Source organism: Oxyura jamaicensis, chromosome 26, assembly GCF_011077185.1.
Source record: "Oxyura jamaicensis isolate SHBP4307 breed ruddy duck chromosome 26, BPBGC_Ojam_1.0, whole genome shotgun sequence".
Classification (NCBI taxonomy): domain Eukaryota; kingdom Metazoa; phylum Chordata; class Aves; order Anseriformes; family Anatidae; genus Oxyura; species Oxyura jamaicensis.
In genome coordinates this window covers 783722-803142 of record NC_048918.1, presented here as the reverse complement: position 1 = coordinate 803142, position 19421 = coordinate 783722, and the positions used below count along the sequence as shown (strand labels likewise).

Here is a 19421-nt window from a genome sequence, read left to right as displayed (position 1 = left end):
CTTTGGCTGCACTATTGAATCCTTCTGCTCCCTGCAGTCGGGTGGCAGGAGCAGCGGTGTGAGGGCAGGCAGCGGTTCTGGCGCCAGCGAGGCATCCTGAGGCAGCTTCGTCTTTGCCCCTGAGCCTGGCTGCTGTCCTCACGGGACAGACCCGGGCAGCTCAGCACCTGGTTTTGCTCCATCCCCATCCCACCGTTGCCTGAGGGGCTGCATAGTTAAGCTGAACATAATAAGCTGAACATAGTTAAGGCTAGATAGACTAACTATGGTTGCTAATTCCAGCTACCTAAAAGTGTGATACTGAAGGGACAGCTGCTGCCTCACACGCTGGAGGCAGTTCCAGTACCACAGCACTTGCTGGGCTGGAGAAGTCAGCAGCAAAGTGTTGCAGTGTGTGCCACACTTAAACCATCCATTAAGTCTAACTTAGTTCACCATAGCGTAAAGGGTATGAAAAACACCAACCGAAAGAGACCTTACTGCACTATATAGCAGAAAAAATTCTTGGGAGATCCCAGAATGACAGCACTTAACAGCTAAAGCATTAGAAAAGTGCTTTCTAAATAGCAAGCAGGATTGTACTTCACTTGTTTAAGTACTTCACCCAAGAGGACAGAGCAACACACACAGCTGAAGACAACTGTTGCTCTCAGAATTCTTATTTATTAAGAGCAGAAAGGAAATTTTGCTTAAGTTTTATACATAAAAAAGTAAACAGTAAAATCTTCTTTTTAAAGTCTTTCCACTGAAGAAAATTGAGAAATAAGTTGTCTTTTAGATAACGTTTATTTAAAAAAATAAAATTAATTGACAAAGATACCACACTATTTTGCATGCCGGTCATCCCTTCCACTTGCAAAACCCTGTTCAACATAATCTTCAGCAAGAAACTGCTTCCATCAGCAATTCTTAAGCAAATGAACCACATCAACCTGGACTCAAACCTTGACAGCTGCTTCAGCTACACAAGCTAGTGCGATATCTGTTGTTACCAGCTCAGGTCTTTAGTAAATGAATTTCAAGTGGACACTAAACAAGTATTTCACTAAGAGATGATGAAATATTAAAATTAAAAGCAAGTCATATTGCAGCTGTAATTATACTACATTAGAAACTTCAGTTGTTGGGGATCCATTCACCATATATAGATTATTTTGTAATCAAGGTAATTACAAAGAGAGCATTACTCCCTGCATGCTTTCCTGGGCTTGGAACCAACAGAGTTGACTACATGTAGAGTTGACTAGGGTGTACTTGGAATTCACTCTCTCAGGCAGGAGACTAGTTAAGGAGTGTTACTGATAACAAAGAATAAAAGTTATACAACATTGATTATTATAAATTATTTTGTTCTTATCCTCTTTTTGCCTTAGTCTCCTACACATCTTGACTTGGCTCATGTAGAAAACCAACTCTTCTCTTGTTTTTCCTTATGGTGGCTCCCCATTTATTAATGGTGATTAGAATGTGTTGAGGAGGACTTGATTCGGAATACGTGGATGTGCAGATGGGCAGCAATCTGATTGCAAACACTGACGCAGTATCGAAGCAAATCAAAGAGAGAAAAGATCTGCCAAAGGAAAAGAAAAGGTGCACATTTACATCTATGCTTTCAAGACCATAGTGTAACACTTTATATGCTTCAGAAAAAAGCACTGGGGTCTTCCTTTCAAGAGCTGGATCTCAAACTGTCGAAATAAACACTCGTTGTAGGCAGTTTCTAAAGATGCTAGTCTATAAGATATTTTTCCTAATGTGTGCGACTGGTAATGAGATGTACGTGCCTTCAAGAGATGAAAGCACAGCCGTTCTTGCACCACACCATATATTCCCTTGCTAACCATGCATCACCACAGATCTTCAAAACATCCTGTTCTAAGCTCTGAAGGTTTTCTACATTGCTCTAACACCATTTAAACTATTCAACAAGCAAAGCCTCTTTACCTGTTTGCATAACGATACTTAAAAATCAACTCAGTAAAGCAGGTTCCCGGTCCCATCATCCTCAAGGTGAGTCAGCTAGGCTCAACCAACGCAAACGGTATGTAGGAAAGAACGCAGAAGTGCTTGCAGTGGTTACTGGCAAACAAAGGGAGCCCACACTTACCAAGGCAATCCAGAGTACAATATACTCATCAATAAAGCTGTTAAAATACTGGTCCAGAAACAATAGTGCTGGGCCTATGAAAGCCGTGTCCTGCAGATACATTTCACTTTTGGTCATGTGTGCAACCTGCGTTTAAAAAAAAAGGGAGGTTAAGAAATAAACATCCTCCAGCCAAGGTAGAATGGTTTCAAAATGCACAAAGCCAGAAAAGTTACAGTTCAAAGCACATTACTGTAATAGTATCAAATATTTAGGTAAAGTGGCAGCAGCAACACTGTTTTAGCTACAGAAGTCTACAGCCAAGTGAGATGCAAGGTTTGCAGAAGTTTCTTTCATTCAGAACAATGTTTTGTTCTTTTAGCTATAGAAAAAAAAATAACTTTTCCAGCAAACAAGTTTTTCCTTCTGCCAGAAACAAAACAGTAAAATGGAAATAGGGTGGTAAATTTTAGGTTTAGTTGAGCCTGGAAGTATGATTTCACAACTGCAAGGTCTTCAAAACTAGAGATAATTGGTGCCCATCTCACTCCACCTATTAATTCCCATCCCGCAGGGACAAACACCTTTCTGATTGTCTTTGCAGGGCAGGGATCAATAAGAGGAGTGAGACAAGCACAGAAAGAGCAAGGATTTTTGTGACCAACTGCATTCTTCACACCTTCCCCGACATGCACACCTATACCCTGGGCAAAGGTTGTCCTACACCACGTCCTCAGTTCTACCACCGCAGCTGTTGGTGTGACGGCGTAACAAGCTGGTCTTGTAGAAATAAGCTTCTCTTCCATCGTGAGTTACGCCCAACGCTGACTCAGTTCATGTGGCAGAGCAGGGTACGCCCACGGAACTGGGATGGTGTGGCAGGGGTTGCTTAATCCCTCGCTCACTCTGTTCAACAGGGGCTCGTTCCCCAGTACATCCCCGTGCAAGTCAGTTGATGGAATAACCAGGAAACTTTAAAAGCTACAAGTTTTGCTGTGACAGCTTGGAACTCCAGTGCTCCCGGGTACTTACCACTAGTTTGTTGGTGATCTTAGCAGATACAAAACCAAAAGTAAGTATGTATAAGCAGGGGTGCCTCTCGAAGAGCTGCACAGCAGATTTCTTGTAGATCACTGCAGCTAGTGCAATTACTGACCCAATATGAAGGAAAGGCGAAAGGACACTCGTTCCCTGCGGTGAGATAAAGTTCAAGCATTAGGTTGACAAAACGTGCGTGTTGCCAAGAAGCCCCAGTAAGCCGAACATTCATGCGGTATGCAGACAGGTTTCGCTTTCTGTTTTTAACTGAAAACATATTAAAAACATGTCTGTTCCGTACACTGAACAGAAAACACTTCACACGTTGGAGATACGTTAAATAACAACGGAAGTCACGGCTGGAAAGCCACAGAGTGCTGCAGAAGAACGAAAACCAGCAGAACTGAGTACTCACTGCTATAGTGGATCCATTTTTGCCAACTCCACCTGTGAAGATCACACCAAAGTAGTTTGTACAGGAGAAGAAGGTTCCTGCGACAGTACAGAGAGCCGGGAATATTTTCACCTGAATATTCAGTATTGGAATCTTTAATGGAAGAGATGAAACAAGTTAAAAGATGCACAAGGAAACTAAAGCAGGGTTTAATACTTCTAGCTCACTCAAGCACTCCACTTTCCAACACCACATTTGATTTTCTTTCTCTACTACACAGATTTAAATTTCTTACAAAGCAGAGAAACGTGTATTTTTCCAATAATGCTTCCATCAAGCTTCCCACATAGTGGGTCTCATCTTTAGTTACCCGGAAAGAACTTTCAAAAGCAAAAAGTGGGAGAAACGAAAAGCTCCCTAGCTAATCATTCATCTATCAAGTGGAAGAGAAAGGCATCACTAATCTTTTCTGAACCTGGTTGGAAAACTCACAGCTGCCACCCAAGATCACACTGGGCAAAGCAAGAGGCGTTGGAGATGAGTAAACCCAGACCCTTAAGAAACAGGATTCGACCTTACGGGCAAGACAAGGGAAACAAAGGGATCAGACAAATCACCTCGGAGTCAAGCGAGCCATTGGGTTGCTAAAGATAAAAAAGAGCGCGGTCAGATCTGAAAGGCAGTGGTTTTCTTCATGTAGCAGCAGTCGTGGGAGCAGAACAGGGGAAACTAGAAACGAGGAAAAAGTCCAACATAAGCCACAGCAAGCATGTTATGGAAGCAGGGGCTGAGACAGAGCCACCCAACAAAGCGATCCAACTTCTGTCTGTGCAACCAAAGGCAGTGCTCCAGCCTGCGGCAATCAACAAATCATCATGAATGTTACCAGGCACAGCACTTCCCAAGGTCTCACCTCAGTCTGGTAAAGGAAGCAGGCAAAAAATAGATTAAAGAGCACTTGCTGCAGAATGATTAAAGGGAAACATCCAGCAGAAAGTGGATTCGAGGCCTCCAAACTCATTCTTGATTCTCCTAGATGCCACCGAAGATTTGCACAACACGTGAATGGATTAAAGAAGAACTGGGGAACGGGGCAAGAGCACATCTGGGCTTCGGGAGGCAGCAGTGACGAGCAGACGGGGGAGCACGCAGCGGCAGTGCTCTTGGCTGGCTCAGCCACCATTGCCGGCTGTGCCGCCGCAGCGCCCTGTGGGCCCCTGGCACCGCTGGGCTCCAGCTGTAGGTGTGTGCACTGCAGTCACCTCGGCAAGAGGAACAAGTCGGCGGGCACACACCAAGCTTGCTTTATAGTTGTGGAGTTTGTATGATTCAGTCGTGGAACAAAGCTAAAGCACTTGGCGCTTTTCTCACTTCGAATGAGGAAAAAGCCCCTCATTTAATCCATGCACCCAAGCAGCTGCACCAAAGCTTGCTCACTTGAGTCGCATTTTACAAGTGAGGATCTCAGCTGCAGGAACTCGCCACCCACTGAAGTGACCAAGCTGCAGGAGCCTTGCAGGACAGCATTTCAGCACACTCTAAAGAGAGCCTACTCTGACAAAGGAAGCCAGTACAGGCATAAGGAAGCCAGTACAGGCAGATGCTATTTCACAGAAAAAAAAAAAGAGAGCTAACAAAAGCAACAATTGCCAAAATACACAACTTCGCATTCAGCAAATTCAGATTTTTTCTTGTGTTAGCATTAGAAAGTGGAGTGTTTGAGTATACATGTTTTTTTCCATTGATTTCCCCCAAACAGAAACAACTCAGTAATACCAAACCACCAATTTTGCTGCCACAGGACACATGAAAGGAATGCAGGCACTTTTTTTTCTGACATATTTTGCTCTGTAAGTAGTTAAAAGTGTTTTATTTCTGTAAATAAAAACAAAAATCAAGTTGAATGAAAAAGGAAAAATCTTAATTGCCAGAGGAAACTCGAAGTTTGTTCTCTAGAGAAATGCCCCCACAAACCCAACGCCAGACTTCAAAATATTTTAATCGGTTGGGAACTGACTTAGCCAAATGCTGCTGCAACACAGAACGTCTAGTACGTTAAAATGGTGCTGGAAAACCTCTAATAGCACAAGGGAACACTTACTAAGCTCTCGCACAAACTCCATCCCGCACTGAGTAGTGCCGGGGGTTGCTGTTGCAGCAGTTTTTTTTTTCCCCTCCCGTTTTAAAGAAGGAAAAAGAGGAAGCTAACGGCATGAGCTGGGAAATCCCTGCGTGGTGCCCAGTAACAGCCGCGTGGATGCTGACCACACTGATCTTTTGTAAGGGTTTGGCACCGATACGCTGACTCGTAGCCCTATTTTTTGAGAGGTCATCGTGTCCAGCCGTACTCTTAAGGCAGGATGCCCGTTGCAGCTTCGTTTGTGTGGGGAGGAGAAGGGTGGTGGCTTTCAGTGTTTTTGTTGTGTTTAACCTGACAGTACAACATGTAGCAAAACTGAGGCAGCCACGGTTAGCTTCTCCTGGACATTCTCTACATCTGAGGGTTCGTTTCTCAGGTTTTATGAAGCAGATTAGAGGCTCAGTGATTTGGGGGTGACAAGTTTCAGTAATTTTTGACCATCTCTTGGTTTTATTGCTTTTAGTGCACATCAAGATCTTTATCCACCTTAAGAGCTGGGTTCATCAAGCACACAAACGAGATGAACACTCAGGAAGCCTTCCAGGCAATGAATCCTTCAGAAGCTATTTCTCAACTTGTGTTTTGTTTTTGGTGTATGTACAAAAAATGTGTGTACATACATACTTTATCTCGGCAAAGCTGTATTCAAATGCCCAGGGGGGCTTCAGGAGTGCTAATATAACAGCACATAAAATAGAGCAAATCGAATAGAACAATATATAAACTCAACATCAACTTGCAACAGCATATAAGCTGCCAGCTGATTTGGCCAGGTGAACCTCTACCAAGTGCCCAGGATCTATATGCAGCCAGCTTCCTTGATTTGAACGACCACTGGAAGAGCCAGGTGGCAATTTGTTGGTGGTTTTCTTCCCCTCCTCCATAAGAGCTGACAAGCACACAAGCTGAATTATCTAGTGATGGTCACACCAACTGCTTGCTCTCCGAGAATCTCCCCCATACCAGCAATCCAATTTAGCATCCTTCCGTTCCCGATTTAGCTTGCTGCATGAATTCATTCAAGTTTTGGCCAGCTCAAAGGAGGCTGGGCGTCAGTGAAGGTATATTAAGTTTGTAAAACCTTTGATAATTTTCTACCTGCAAAATAACAGAAGATAGAGAATAATAATTTGTTTTAACAGCTCCGGTAGAAGCAGAATGCCTGGTTACTGCCATCTGCTCCATTCTCCAGTTTCTATTTACTATGAGGAACAGCAAGGCCCTTCCCTCAGTAAGGAAGCCACGCTGGAGGCAGGTAGTTCTTCCAGGTACGTACCAGATTATTAAAAAAGGGTAAAATATTTAAAAAAGGATAGAATAAGAACATGAACAAAATTACCAGAGATTGCCAAAAAGGCGGTCCTCCAATCACTGCCAGTAAATGCATGATTATTATGAAGATTTGCACTTCAGTCACATCAATTCTGATTAGGTACAAAAAGCCAAGAAAAGCAGAATTATTCAAAGCAATTTCAAGTCAATTATTTGCAAGCTTGGCAGCTCTCCTCTATCATGCACAGTATAAAAACTTGAAAATGCAAGGAAAATAGAAGACATCAATACTTTAGAAAGCAAAAATGTATTTTAGTTTTCTTGTTAAAAGTAAGAGCCATGCTGTGCTATACTTTTTTAAATTTCACAATGCAATAAAAATCCATTTTAATCAAAAGGAACCGTTGGAACTTTTTACCTGATCATTGCCAGTTGCGGGAATAAGTGTTCAGTTTTAACCTTGCCCACCAAACCAAATTGATTCCAGATTGTAAAATTCAATACGTTTTTAGCCATTATTCCCTACATTTGTTTTTAAATGAATGTTGTCTCCGAGAAGCATCAAGCCTGAAAACAAAACGTGAATTCCTGAAGACCTGATGCAAATGAGAACCGTGCGGTCAGCTGCATTGCTAAGAAGTGACACAGTTCAGCATCCAGCACGCAGCAAGAACAGAAACCACTTCTGGTGTTAGCATAGCCAGTATCTCTTGTAGAGGGGCAGGAAGGAAAGGCTCATAGAAAAGACAGAATTTAAGGCTTTGTTTTAAAGATCATACAAAGTCTGAGATAGCAAGAAGGAAAAGCAAGGCCGCACGAGTCTATTCCAGAAACAGGAGTCAAAGGAAAAAGAAAATACAACGAGGATGGGCACGTGGGTGTTTATCAACCTACGTAACATTGCCTCATGCTGGAATGCTCTTTAATAACATCTTGGAAGCTTTAATAGCATCTTGGAAACAGAGACGGTGCTGAAACACTGCATGGGGGAAAAAAAAACAGCATAAAAAACCAACAGTTATTTAAAACCTGTTGCAATTCTGAGAAGGCTATTAAAAAGTCAGCCTTCTGTCCCTGAAGATGCCAGGGAGAGCTCCTGGCTGCTAATCCAGGAAGCACGAGGAATTTCAAGGAACCTGACTCCCTGGTAACTGCACCAGGGGGACCACCTTACTAAACAAAGCCTGAATTAGGAACAGAAAGTCCTTCTGAAGTAACCACCAAGAGCAGAGAAGGGCACAGTTAGCACAGCCGTAAGGAAAAGCCTTTTCAAAACCAAGGCAGCCAGGAAGTGAAGGTACTTAGCAAGGAGGCCCCCAGCACAGTTGAGAGACTGGACTATGAGGATGAGGTGGTATCGGTCAGAACGGGCATTTTTAACCAGCAACTGGCAACTTTCAGCTATTGCACAGCACGCAGCTCCCTGAACTAGCCAAACAAGCCTTTTTTTTCCTGTGGAAAGGTATTTAAATAGAAGTCTGTTTAGCTTTAAAAAGTAGTTCCAACACGATTTGACACCCACGCACACACAGCTGCTTCCACAGCCCCCGCTGTCTTTTAGGGGAAGCCAGAACTGTGACAGCACGGGAATGTTTAAAGCAAGCTTTTCTGCTCCGCAGGCAGATTTGTTTGGTTTTCAAGTAAAACCACGATGCTTCCAAAAAATAATTTCCAGTTAGATTGGATTTTTACTGCTCATTCATACTTTGTAAACATTTTTCTCCTGGTATTAAAGCACTTGTGAAGTACCCTTAGAAAGCTGCTCCCACATCCCAGTTACTATGTGCATGACAAAGGTGCTGTCGCTGCTTAGTCCATGCCATTTGTGCTGGGAAGCTAAATTAACGTTCGCTTTACCGTGTAGTTCCAGAACCAGGGCCCCAGGGTTCCTGAGAGAAGCTGGATTGCTATCGTACAGAGCATAGACTCTGTAACATCAAATCTACGTGCAAGGGAAAGAAACATTTCAAAACGTTTTCCTGAGCACTTCAGCTACGCGAGCCCCTCAGAGCAGGCTCTCATTCATGTTATAAGATCCAGCAAAGTACCGAGCAGCATGACAACAGTCACTGTTGATAAAGCTTAAAGGGTGAGAGGAAGGGAATGAGCAACCTCAGAGTATTCACCAGTTTAAGGCAGTGTAACCCACGTAGGGTTTTACACACTCAAAACTCCATAGATTATACAACTTACAGTTTTACAGTTCTACTCCAGCACGTGGGCAAACTCAATCATTACTGTATGGATGAGAAAATAAATCCCCTGCTTCACGTCACAACAAATAAAACTCAATTCAAGACCTCACTCCCTATCCCGTGCCCAGGTGACGCTGAATACACGCATTTGTCATATATGAAAATATCTTCACATTTTTCAAAGCAGAAGCAGGGACTGCATCTCCAGCTCACCACCTCTGAGGGAGAGCCAAGCCCTTCCCCTCCCTGCTCGTGCAACTCCTCGGCTTCTCAGCAAGTAACGCTGAAGGTGCCAGATGAGCTCTGGATCCCCATTCAGAGGTAACCGAACTGTTCTGTACACATTTTTCACCCCTGACAAAGAGATGAAAAATAAGCTCTAGCCAACTGAGCTACAGCCATCATAAATACTCCTTGTGGTACCCTACAGATCTATAGGATTTTAGAACTCGAGTATTTTTAAACATGATCACATTAATTACACCAAACCATCCCGTTAAAAACACATTTCAGCAATTTTCAGGGCAGCGCTTATCGAAGTTCGTTAGAACGAAAGCAGCCTGCCATCCAGTTACGTGCCAGCTGACCGGCAAGGTACACCAGAGAAAGCTCCCTAATTGCACTGACACAGCTTAAGGAGAGCAGCGTCACGTGCAGTCTGAATCTCAGCCTGATAATCATTTTCTGTTTAATTATAACAGAACGTAATACGGGATATGATTTTAAAAAATCGTATTTTAGGAAGTACAGGAAGAGTCACACATCCAACACAGCTAACTGGTCCTTTCAGACAGCTGCAGATTCTTTTCCTTTTCTTCCCACGTAACTTAAGAGATATTTGCAAATTAGACGTGGCTTTTTCTCTAAACATTATCTGGGAAAGCTCAAAAATGGGCCATCGACCTTGGCATGTGCTTAACTCTACTTAGATGTTGGCAGTGACAAGTCTTTTGTATGCTGTCTGCTCCGCTAGGTTCCCTTGTCAAGCTGGTAAGAGCTTGTAAGAGCCAATTAACACACAACTGATTAGTCATACACCAGGAATATACACTGTTTGATTAAACAAGCCATTCAACTTCACAATTCCTACCCTGAACGAGCAGCTGCAGAACAGAATCCAAGCAGCATTAAGTCTGGGTCGAGAAGAACCAGAGCCAGTAACCAGAACAGGGCTCCAGATAATGGCACGCAAATTCCTTCCAGGGTTTATGATATCCCTGAATGCTTTTGATTTCTGCAGGGTGTTCCTAAAATACGAGATCTGGTTCTGCCTTGACATGTGGCAGCACAATTGGACTTAGCAGTTTGGTTTCTGTGCAAAAATGCACTTTTTCCAACCCAGAGATGCCCCAGTTACGGCACAGCTGCACCATCCAAGACTAAGCCTGAAACAAAACTCTTTCTGTATTGTGCACAGCCAGTCCGCAAGCCAGATAAAGCAGTTGCTGTGCTGCTGAAAAATAAGACAGGAAAACAAAGCAACTACTTGGACTGCTTCAATACTGGATGCTCTCCTGCAAGCCCAAACCACTGTTCTATTCCTTCAGAAGGGCAGCACGCTCCTGCTCCTTCGTGAGCCCATTCTCAGCTAAGTTGTTTGCTTTTAAGCAAAACTTACACACAGCTATCTGGGCTGCATCCTGCTGCCTTTGCACTGCTGATGTTACTACAGTGACTTTTCCTGTGACCTACCCAACGTGCTTTAAGAAACAACCAACTTCCTCACAGGGGATTTTTACACAATACTGACCTCTAGCTACTTTTTGAGTTACTCAACCAATTCAAAATGCTCTTCGAAAAACGCATCAGCTGCCAAGATCTAATAAGAGTATTATGATCACTCAAAGATGGAGACAGATCGCTGGGAACAAGCCTGGAGCAGTCCAGGGCCGAATCCTAGCCACTAGACCACCAGGGACGGACGGGATGCACACATGGGGCCTTGGAAGGGTAGGTACAACACTGACAGGCTTCCAGCTTCACATCTGGGGAGCTGCAAGTTTCCAAAAAAATCATACCATAGTGAGAAGTGGTTAACAGGATCTCAGATTTAATCTCAGATTTTTTTTGCCACAGAAATGAACACCAGCTTGTGGCAGTCCATTAACCTCATGACACTGGGCAAATGAATACACAAACGTTTACTCTACAACGTTGCCTGTTACCTGAAATGATGACACGTTTGTGTGCTTATTGCCTTCTCTACGTTAGCTACACGTTGACGGATGACCAAGTTTTCATAATGTAAGGCCATGCAGCACACAGGATCCGTTGTCTCCAAATATGAAGATTCCTCACAAAAGCTAAGAACAAACTTCACAGTGAACACAAGGAGCAATGCACCCATTTGTCTAGAGCACAAAGACAAATCAGGTAGAGCTGCCACTTGCATCTGTAAAGTCAAGCACATGCCAAGCTTTTTTTTTTCCCCGTTTTCAGTCAAAGAACAAGAGCTTTCATTGTCAGGGCCCCATAATGTTCAGAAGGAGCTAAAAAGCATTCAGCACTGAGAGCTCCAGCATAAAAGAAAAAAGCCTAAAACTGTACAGGTCATGAGTCAGATGTCATCACCATCTAACTATCAGAAACTAGTGGCTGAAACTACTCTGCTTTGGTACAGTCAGAACAGCAGTTTAGAACCCCCCCCCACCCCCCAAACAGACACCTAATACTGCTCCAGAAGTTTTCAGATGCAAATTCATTCTGCAGCTTGCTGACTTGAAACAGATTTGTTAGATTGCATGACACGAGGGCAGAGGTAGAACAAACGTACGCTTCCACATGAAGCTTGGTGAATCCCACAGCTCCCCGAGTCCTTGGGAGCTGTTTGCCCACCTACCTTCATGCACAAGCAAGTGGGATTTTGGCTGTTGACTTTCCAGGCATCACATTTTTGCGCCATGATTAACAGAACCACAATCTTCAGTAAAATAGACTCAGAATTTCAAGTTTCAGCCACAATGTCAATTCATACACTGTATTTAAGAGTTATGCTTGATAGTAAAAATTAACTATACATCATCAAAAGTCAAGGAATACCAAGAGAGATAAATCAGATTGCCACCAAAGGCAGCCAAATATTGGAGCTGAAGCCCCATGTACTTTCCCCTATTTAGGTTTAAATCACATCATGAACTCTTAAGATGTAAAAACGATGTTCTATCTCTCCCTAGAACAAGCTAAGGAACATTCAGTATTAACTGTGGATTCAATAGCTATTGAATAATGGAATAGTAGGTGATAACTATTACAAGCTTTAAGTGCATTAAAAAATTACTACTACTCTAAATGATCTGAACTACAGTCACAAAGAGGAACTAGACAGGAAAGCCATCTAATTTTCAGTTAGATTTTCAGCCAAGGTACTTACATGCCAAAACGCAACGTTCCAGAGACGTACGTCTGCCAGTGCGCGCAGTAAAACATGAACGTTCCAGCAAAACAACAAAAGAACATCCAGTCAGGGTTCGTTCCCAGCTGCACAGCAATACAAGTTCCCAAAACCACAAAGACTGCAGAAGAAAATCAGTCACATGGTAAAAATAAAGTGCGCACGTGTGTAAAGATCCTTACCAAAAGCAAGTCTAACAAAGGAGCCAGACAGGAGCAACAGCGTGCAGGTGTCCTGATTAGTTGTATTTCATAGACATTTATAGGAGCTGACCACTCCCATTGAACATACAGACTGTAAAGGGGATATTAGAAGTCACATCAGTGTTCACAAGTCCTCAGTTTCAGGGTTTCTAAGTCTCCTACATTTTCACTGAAGTTAATGAGATTTTACATCAACAGACTTGATCAATTTATGCAGCTGGAGCCTGTGGACAGAGTTTGGGGGTTTTCTCTCGTATCCAAGGTTTCCTGAACGTGTTTTTCCCCATTTTCTGCAGTTTTATTATGCCATGAAGAAAATCCACAGTTTGCCATTTAAGACTCCTAAGGTATCTATACATTTGTACTAAGATACAACATGGATAAAGTACTAATATAAATATAATGCATGAGCTCCCAGTTACTTCAGTTGTAAAGCATCCGGCCATTCCTCTGCAATGGGATTAAACTTCAGGCTGGCTCAATGAACTCTACCTACCTAGAAGGGAACTGATCTGACCGACACTAGGCAGACTCAGACTTCCACTGTCCCATTGTTCAGGCTCCGTACATGCCTTGCAATTGTTCTGTATAAATTAGATCTAAATTAATATAGAAGAGCACTTCAGCTGTTTATTTTTCAGTAAATTTGCAGAACCAAGACCGATAAAGCATACACAGAAAACTGCTGGCTGGGACTAAGCCACACGCTTGGTTTTCAGCGTAACACAAGAGAAGGCATTCAGCTGATCTATTGAAAGAAAGTTGACTGAGAAGCTAAACCACCAGAAGCATCAGCGGTCCACTTCTTCAGTACAGGAGCCTGTCCTTGTATTCCAGATTTGACCCCCGAAACAGAGTCGCTTAATCCTCACACCTCGAGTAAAAATGACAATACCTGTGGAAAGCGAATCACAGCCATGATCAAAAAGCTCTCCCAGCGGAGTGCTGCTGTTCGTCCTTCTTGCTTGTTTCCCATCTATAGCGTCCAGAGACTGGTAAATGAAAAGGCCACATGCACAGGCAATGTATGCCCAGGGAGGTGCCTAAGAAAGAAATCATCAGTGAGGGAAAAAGACAGCGCAAAGTTACACTTCATCGTTCTGGCTTAAAACGTCTTAAACTCATTTTCCAGCCTCGCATTTGCACACAAATCTTACCTACAACTCTACCAAGTCGCATGCATGGGCCGTCCAGGAGCCAGCCCGGGCAGGGGCAGGCAGAGGGGGTTTTGGCACGTGAAACGTTAATAAAACAGCAACAGCTCAGACTAACAGGCGTAGGGCACATTTACAGCAGGAAAGCGCTCTGTACACCTGAAAAAAACAGAGCTGCATATGCAAAGCGGGGCACAATTCAGCTCCTGTCTAGCTCCTGTTTCCTGTGGGGGAATTCGTAAGTTGAGTGACGTAGAGAATCGCACGCTTGCTTAGCCCCCAAAACATGCAACTGCCTCCCAGACGCCGAGCTCATCTTCACAGGAGCTCACCGAGGTGCCACGTCCCAAAACACTGCCACAGCCAGGGCCTTACCAGGCTGCAGAGCTATCCGGGAGCTACGTGACCGTACCGTGCTCGAGTTGTTAGGCTTCAAGTTGAGCCGCTGTGTTTCCTGAGACCTGTAAAGCTTCAGGGCTCCCTCCTGCAGCACCTCCACCCCCAGTTATTTTATTTTTGACTACCACACATCAGCAGCTTTACCAAATCCACGTTAATAACTCTTGATGCCCATGCCACGTACAGCAATTGTTCCGTCTGCTGAAGAAAACAAGGTATCAAACCCCTGCTGGACCAGGGCCTACAACTCAAGCTTTTTGCTGTTCCAAGCATAAGCCACCACCCCAAAAGCCAGAGGGCTGCCATTAGCTCCTCAGGCTCGGTTTTCCAGATGTATAAACAGGTATTATTGGTTATTTTGCAGCCTTCGCATTTGACATTTATAAAAGTGAGCGTTTCTGACAGCTGTATTTTATACCTCAAAGCCCAAATAGAGCTACGAGGCTTTCTCAAGCTTCCTTGCCTCTCATGAAGCTCTGAGGCTCGCATTCTTTTGCTCTACACAACCTTGACTCATCTGTGGCCCATCGCATTATTCTCTTGCATCGTTCCTGCTGCAGCGAGCAGCAAAACAGCTCCTCCTGCCTCAGAGGCCAGCACCACGCTCTGCGTTTAGCAAGGCGCCCAGACAAACCAGCACAGGAACGAGGGGTAGGGGGGATAACGCGTGACCCAGGAAGAGAAGGGCCACGCGCGGGTACATTTCTGTTTCTCATATGCAGATTTTTTACACAACATTCAAGTTCCCTTTTAGGTAAAATTGCACGAACCCACAGATTTTTGAAGGCAGCCTGCTGGCGCTTACATCACCAGCGTAGGTATTTCTACCCAGATGATATTCGCATCTGGGTAAGACTTCATGGTTCCCCCTTGACGCAAGTTTTTGTTTGTCCTGTTTTGTTTTCTTAAGACACAAAAATGCAGGCGTCTTCCCGCTGCTCAGGGCTTTGCGAGGTGAGGTCCCCGGCTCAGCATGCAGCAGAGCAACTCGCCTCATTTCCTCCGCCTACCAGTGGAGCTGCAAGAGCTGCGCTCCCGTGGCTCTTCCTGTTGATGCAAGGTGCAGCCAAGTTGCTTTTGAAAAAAGCAGAGCTCAGACCGAGCTACAACACAGACCCAATTTCCATCTGAAAGCAATGGTGCTTTCAGAAGAAAACTGTTTCTGGAAGCCCAGAGTCCCATTTGCTTCCCAGACTGCTACTCGACACGTACAAGCAGCAGCTCGCAGCTCCGCCACCGAGCTGGCATCCCCCCGTCATGCCGGCACGCAGGGCTGCAGTGCCACATGGCAAACGAGATCAGGCTGAAAGCCACCTCAGCAGAAAGTTATTTCTGGGTTTAAGTGGGAAGACAAAGCATTCAATAAGCACAAAGCAACTCCCAAGCTGTTAAACGTGCAATGGCCATGGTACAGCCAGCTAGAGCTCTGGCACCTTCTGAACCGCGTAGCTTAGCGCGCACTTCCCAAGTCTGATCACCAACCAGAACAGAACTACTCAGCTCCGTGCTCTGGCTCCGCGGCCGATGCCTTTATCAGAGCAAGAGGCAAGTTAAAACAAAGGTGTGTAGCCATGGCACTGCCTGAACAAGGAAGGAGCTGCTCTAAGCATCCACCGCCCAGACTTAACGCTCACTTCACATCTTACCCCTGCTGAATTCCACAAGTTGTTTTTTTTCCTAAAACTACCCGTTCTGGATCTCTGGAAGGCAAACATCCTTTTGCTACGTCCCACATGGCCGGGGACGTGCAGGGCTGAATGCACCAGCTTACATTTTGTTTTTTTTTTGAGAGCTCCCGTAGGAACAAGCCACATGCCACTTGCCTAGGAAGCATTCTCCCAAGCTGAGTTACCAGCTCTGGTTACGAAGAAGCCCGGACACTTCAAAAGCTAGAACTCAGGAGATGTTCTCCAGCTGGTTGGTACGTAACATACTCCCTGTATCAGAGAAATCCTTTCCATTGCATTCAGATATGAGTACCTGTTTAGACAATAAACGTTCAAGTAACAACTTTCCTGGAGCACACAAATGAAAGTCTTCTCCCACGCCTTATCAGGCAACTCGGAGTTTTCTCCCGAGCGAGGAAGAAAAAAGCCTTTGAAGCTAGCAACTTGAAATCCCTTAGAAAGACTTTGTACCCTTGAAACCGGGGATTACACGAAGTTGAGACAGTTCTGACGAGGACAGGTCATGAGCTTTTAGTACATCCAGAACAAACACAGCCCTGGCTTTCGGCCAGCCTTCTCACATCGCAGACCACAAGCGGCTCCAGGAGACTGCCATGCGTTCCCCCGGAGCGCCGTGTCGGCAGCCCTGACCTGAGCTGCCCGGTAACACAGGGCCCGAGAAGGATGCAGAAGGGCATTCGCCTCATTCAGGACGTGGGGTGTGGGCACGCCAGCTGCGGAGGAAGCTCTCTGCATCGATCTCCTGAGCGACGCCTCTCCGGTGCTCGGTCCCTGGTCTGATCTAGGGCTGCTCCCCGTGTTGCAACCCCAGCTGGGTTTGCAAACAGAGCTAACTGCCAGGAGAGTCACCGTGCATTGCTCATCGTGTGGCAACTCCGAGAGCTAAAGGTGACTAACCCAGTCACCAGCAGAGAAAGCAAACAGGCAAGAGCTCCACACGCCACGCACGCAGGAGATGTGGATCCATTTCTCCACTGGCTGCACAGGGATTCGAGCGCATCCTCGCAGCGGAGCTGCTATCACTAGAGCGGGTTTGGTACCCGGCCACATGTCAAGCTGGGGCTCTTGGCCCACCGCAGCCCTTCCATCAGCCCTCGGGGGAAGCCAGCTACGTCACTCGGCAAGCAGCACGCTAACCCCAGATCCCCTCTGCCCTCTGTGCACGCAGGCACTCGTTTAGGTGCCCAGGCATTACAACCGTTCACAGAGAACAGCCTGAACGCACGAGGACCGCGGGCTACGCAGGGAGGAACAGCTCCCACAGAGCCAGCAGCCCGCCAGGGAGTAGAGCCACCTGCGACCCGACTGCAGAGCTACCCCGAGGAGAGGCCCACCGCTTACCTGCTCTGTAGCTGTTGGGCAGTAATACACTAACAGCAGAGTTGTGAAGATATTTATTAACAGTCCGATGATGGTGATCAGATTCGGGGCAATCCAGGCCGGAACTCTTCCCACTAACCATTCCCAGTAACCTTGCATTAGAGGTTCAAGCAGCGACCGTCCAGCGCTCTGGTATTTGTGTTCTTCTAACCGTTTGAGCTGGTGCTTTGACAGGGGAGGCGTAGGCAACTGAACTAGTTTGCTTAACACGCAGCCAGCGGCAGGACCGTGTCCGCAGCCCGCGGGGGATTCCAGATGCGACTCCCCACATCGCCTCTTGAGGTTTCGATGCCCACTCATGGATCGGGTGGCGTTGGAATTATTTGGCAGGTAAGAGCTGTTACGGAGAACCATAAGACCCTGCAACATAAAGGGGTGAGACACACTGAAGGTGAAGAACACGGGGGAATTTAAAGGTACCAGCAGTTTCTGCACAGTGCTCCACAGAGCGCTTCATCTGCCAGCGGCAAACCAAAGATTTTTGTAAGAGCTCTCCCTTAGAAGAGATATTTGGAGAATTGCTGAGGGAAGACAGGAAGCCACTGTTCTCAACTCAGTTAAAAAATAGTAAGTCGCACTTGTGCTCCCTTCCTGCTGCCTGCTGAAGCAAATATCCTGCAACCACCAGCCTAAATTTCAGCAGCAGCAGCTTACACCAGACCACTGACTTGTGTTACAGACTAGAGCACGCTCAGCCCCGCACGTCGCTCTCCTGGGAGAGTGAGCGATGCATAACCGATGCACCCTGCTTAGCCCATTTGTTCTGCTAAGAGCAGAACAAATACAGAGAAATCTTAAGTTAAACAGCTTTGAAGCAGCTTTGCCTCTTTACTGAGCAGCAACAACCACTTAAGGAAGTTATAAGAAACAGTGATCTGAGAAATGCTTATTTCAGTTTTGCCGTGGTGGCTCTTTTCTTGGCCAAGTTTAACCCAGCTCAGCTGAACACTCATTGTCTAAGCAACACTTCGGCAAGACCATGCAGGAGCTATGGAGCTTCAGCTGGTCAGAGGCAGCCCACAGACACCAGCTGTGAAGAGAAGACGTGGGGTCACAGACAGCATGCCCAGTGCCAGTGAGGAGCCTTGTGGTGCTGCCTCTCCAGGTGACCAGAACCACGTAACCCCACACAGACAGGCAGAGAAATAGAAGGAAGGGAGGCTACAAAGGAAGATCTGGTATTTACCTAGTACAGTCACCCTAAACAACTACACAACCCTAACTGTTAAGCGGAGTGAAGTCCAGGAGAGGAAGATAAGTTATCCCGGAGACCGTGAGCGAGTCACACACCGGGGAGGGAACACAAGCTATGTAAACCAAAGGTCAGCCGCGGCTCAACAGCGAGCGCTCTCGTTTCCACCCTCCGCTGCTTAATTAGGGCAATTTCCCACGGAGGAAAGCCGCGAGGGGAAGAGGAGAAAGCCAGCACACAGAGCACACACGGGGCCGAGCCGCCCCGCGGGGCGCCCACCGGGGACGGGGGGGACGGGGGGGGGGGGGAGGGCCCGGGAAGGGGCGAGGGGAGAGGGGCAAGGCCCGGTCGCTGCCCGAGGGAGGCGGCCCCGGTGCGGCCCGGCTGGGGGGCACCCAGCCCCGAGCCCACCTGCAGCACGGCCTCGAGGCCGGCCCCGCACGCCCACCCCAGGCCGAGCCCCAAGCCCCGACCCCCAGCCCCGGAGGAGCCGCGGGCAGGAGGCGGCCGGGCCTTACCTCAGCTCCTCGCCCGGGCGGCGCCTTTACGACGCCTTTTGCGACGGCCGGAAAGCGAGAGGGAGAGGAGGCGGGGGCGAGGGGCGGGGGGTGGGCGGGGAGAGGGGCGGGGCGATGTGGAGGGGTGGGGGCGGGGCCAGTGGCGGGGCCCTGCGGGGGGGCGGGGCTCGGGGCGGCACCGCCGCGGGGCCGGCGCGGGAGCGGACGAGGTAAAAGCGCTGGGGGGGGGGGGGGGGGGGGGGCCCCCCCCCCCCGCGGGGGGGCCCCCCCCCCCCCCCCCCCCCCCCCAGCCCAGATCCCGTTACCCCGGGGTCGCCCCCGCCGGTGACCCCCAGCCCGGCCCCCCCGGGTCCCCCCCACACACCCCGGGC

At 46.8% G+C, this 19421-nt stretch overlaps 2 protein-coding genes across 5 annotated transcripts in view; one reads left to right on the top strand and one right to left on the bottom strand.

The window, feature by feature from the left end:
- Window positions 1-643: 643 nt before the first annotated feature.
- Window positions 644-19421, bottom strand: part of CEPT1 (choline/ethanolamine phosphotransferase 1) — a 24266-nt gene continuing 5488 nt past the window's right edge. The window contains exons 1-9 of one of the 3 annotated variants that reach the window (XM_035347098.1): window positions 19051-19181; window positions 17302-17700; window positions 13615-13762; window positions 12496-12637; window positions 8788-8872; window positions 3540-3671; window positions 3119-3277; window positions 2108-2233; window positions 644-1570 (exon numbers count right to left, since the gene is read on the bottom strand). In XM_035347098.1, the coding sequence (XP_035202989.1) occupies window positions 1451-1570; window positions 2108-2233; window positions 3119-3277; window positions 3540-3671; window positions 8788-8872; window positions 12496-12637; window positions 13615-13762; window positions 17302-17694 (1305 nt within the window). In that variant the 5' untranslated portion in view covers window positions 17695-17700; window positions 19051-19181 and the 3' untranslated portion in view covers window positions 644-1450. Of the gene's footprint in view, window positions 1571-2107; window positions 2234-3118; window positions 3278-3539; window positions 3672-6997; window positions 7083-8787; window positions 8873-12495; window positions 12638-13614; window positions 13763-17301; window positions 17701-19050; window positions 19182-19421 lie in introns of those variants that run through there. The other 2 variants (XM_035347097.1, XM_035347099.1) reach the window with 2 other exon arrangements.
- The window catches only part of DRAM2 (DNA damage regulated autophagy modulator 2), an 18111-nt gene continuing 17894 nt past the window's right edge, over window positions 19205-19421 (top strand). For both annotated transcript variants that reach the window (XM_035347118.1, XM_035347117.1), the window contains exon 1: window positions 19205-19259. The gene's annotated coding sequence lies outside the window, so the exon portion shown is untranslated. The remainder of the gene's footprint in view (window positions 19260-19421) is intronic.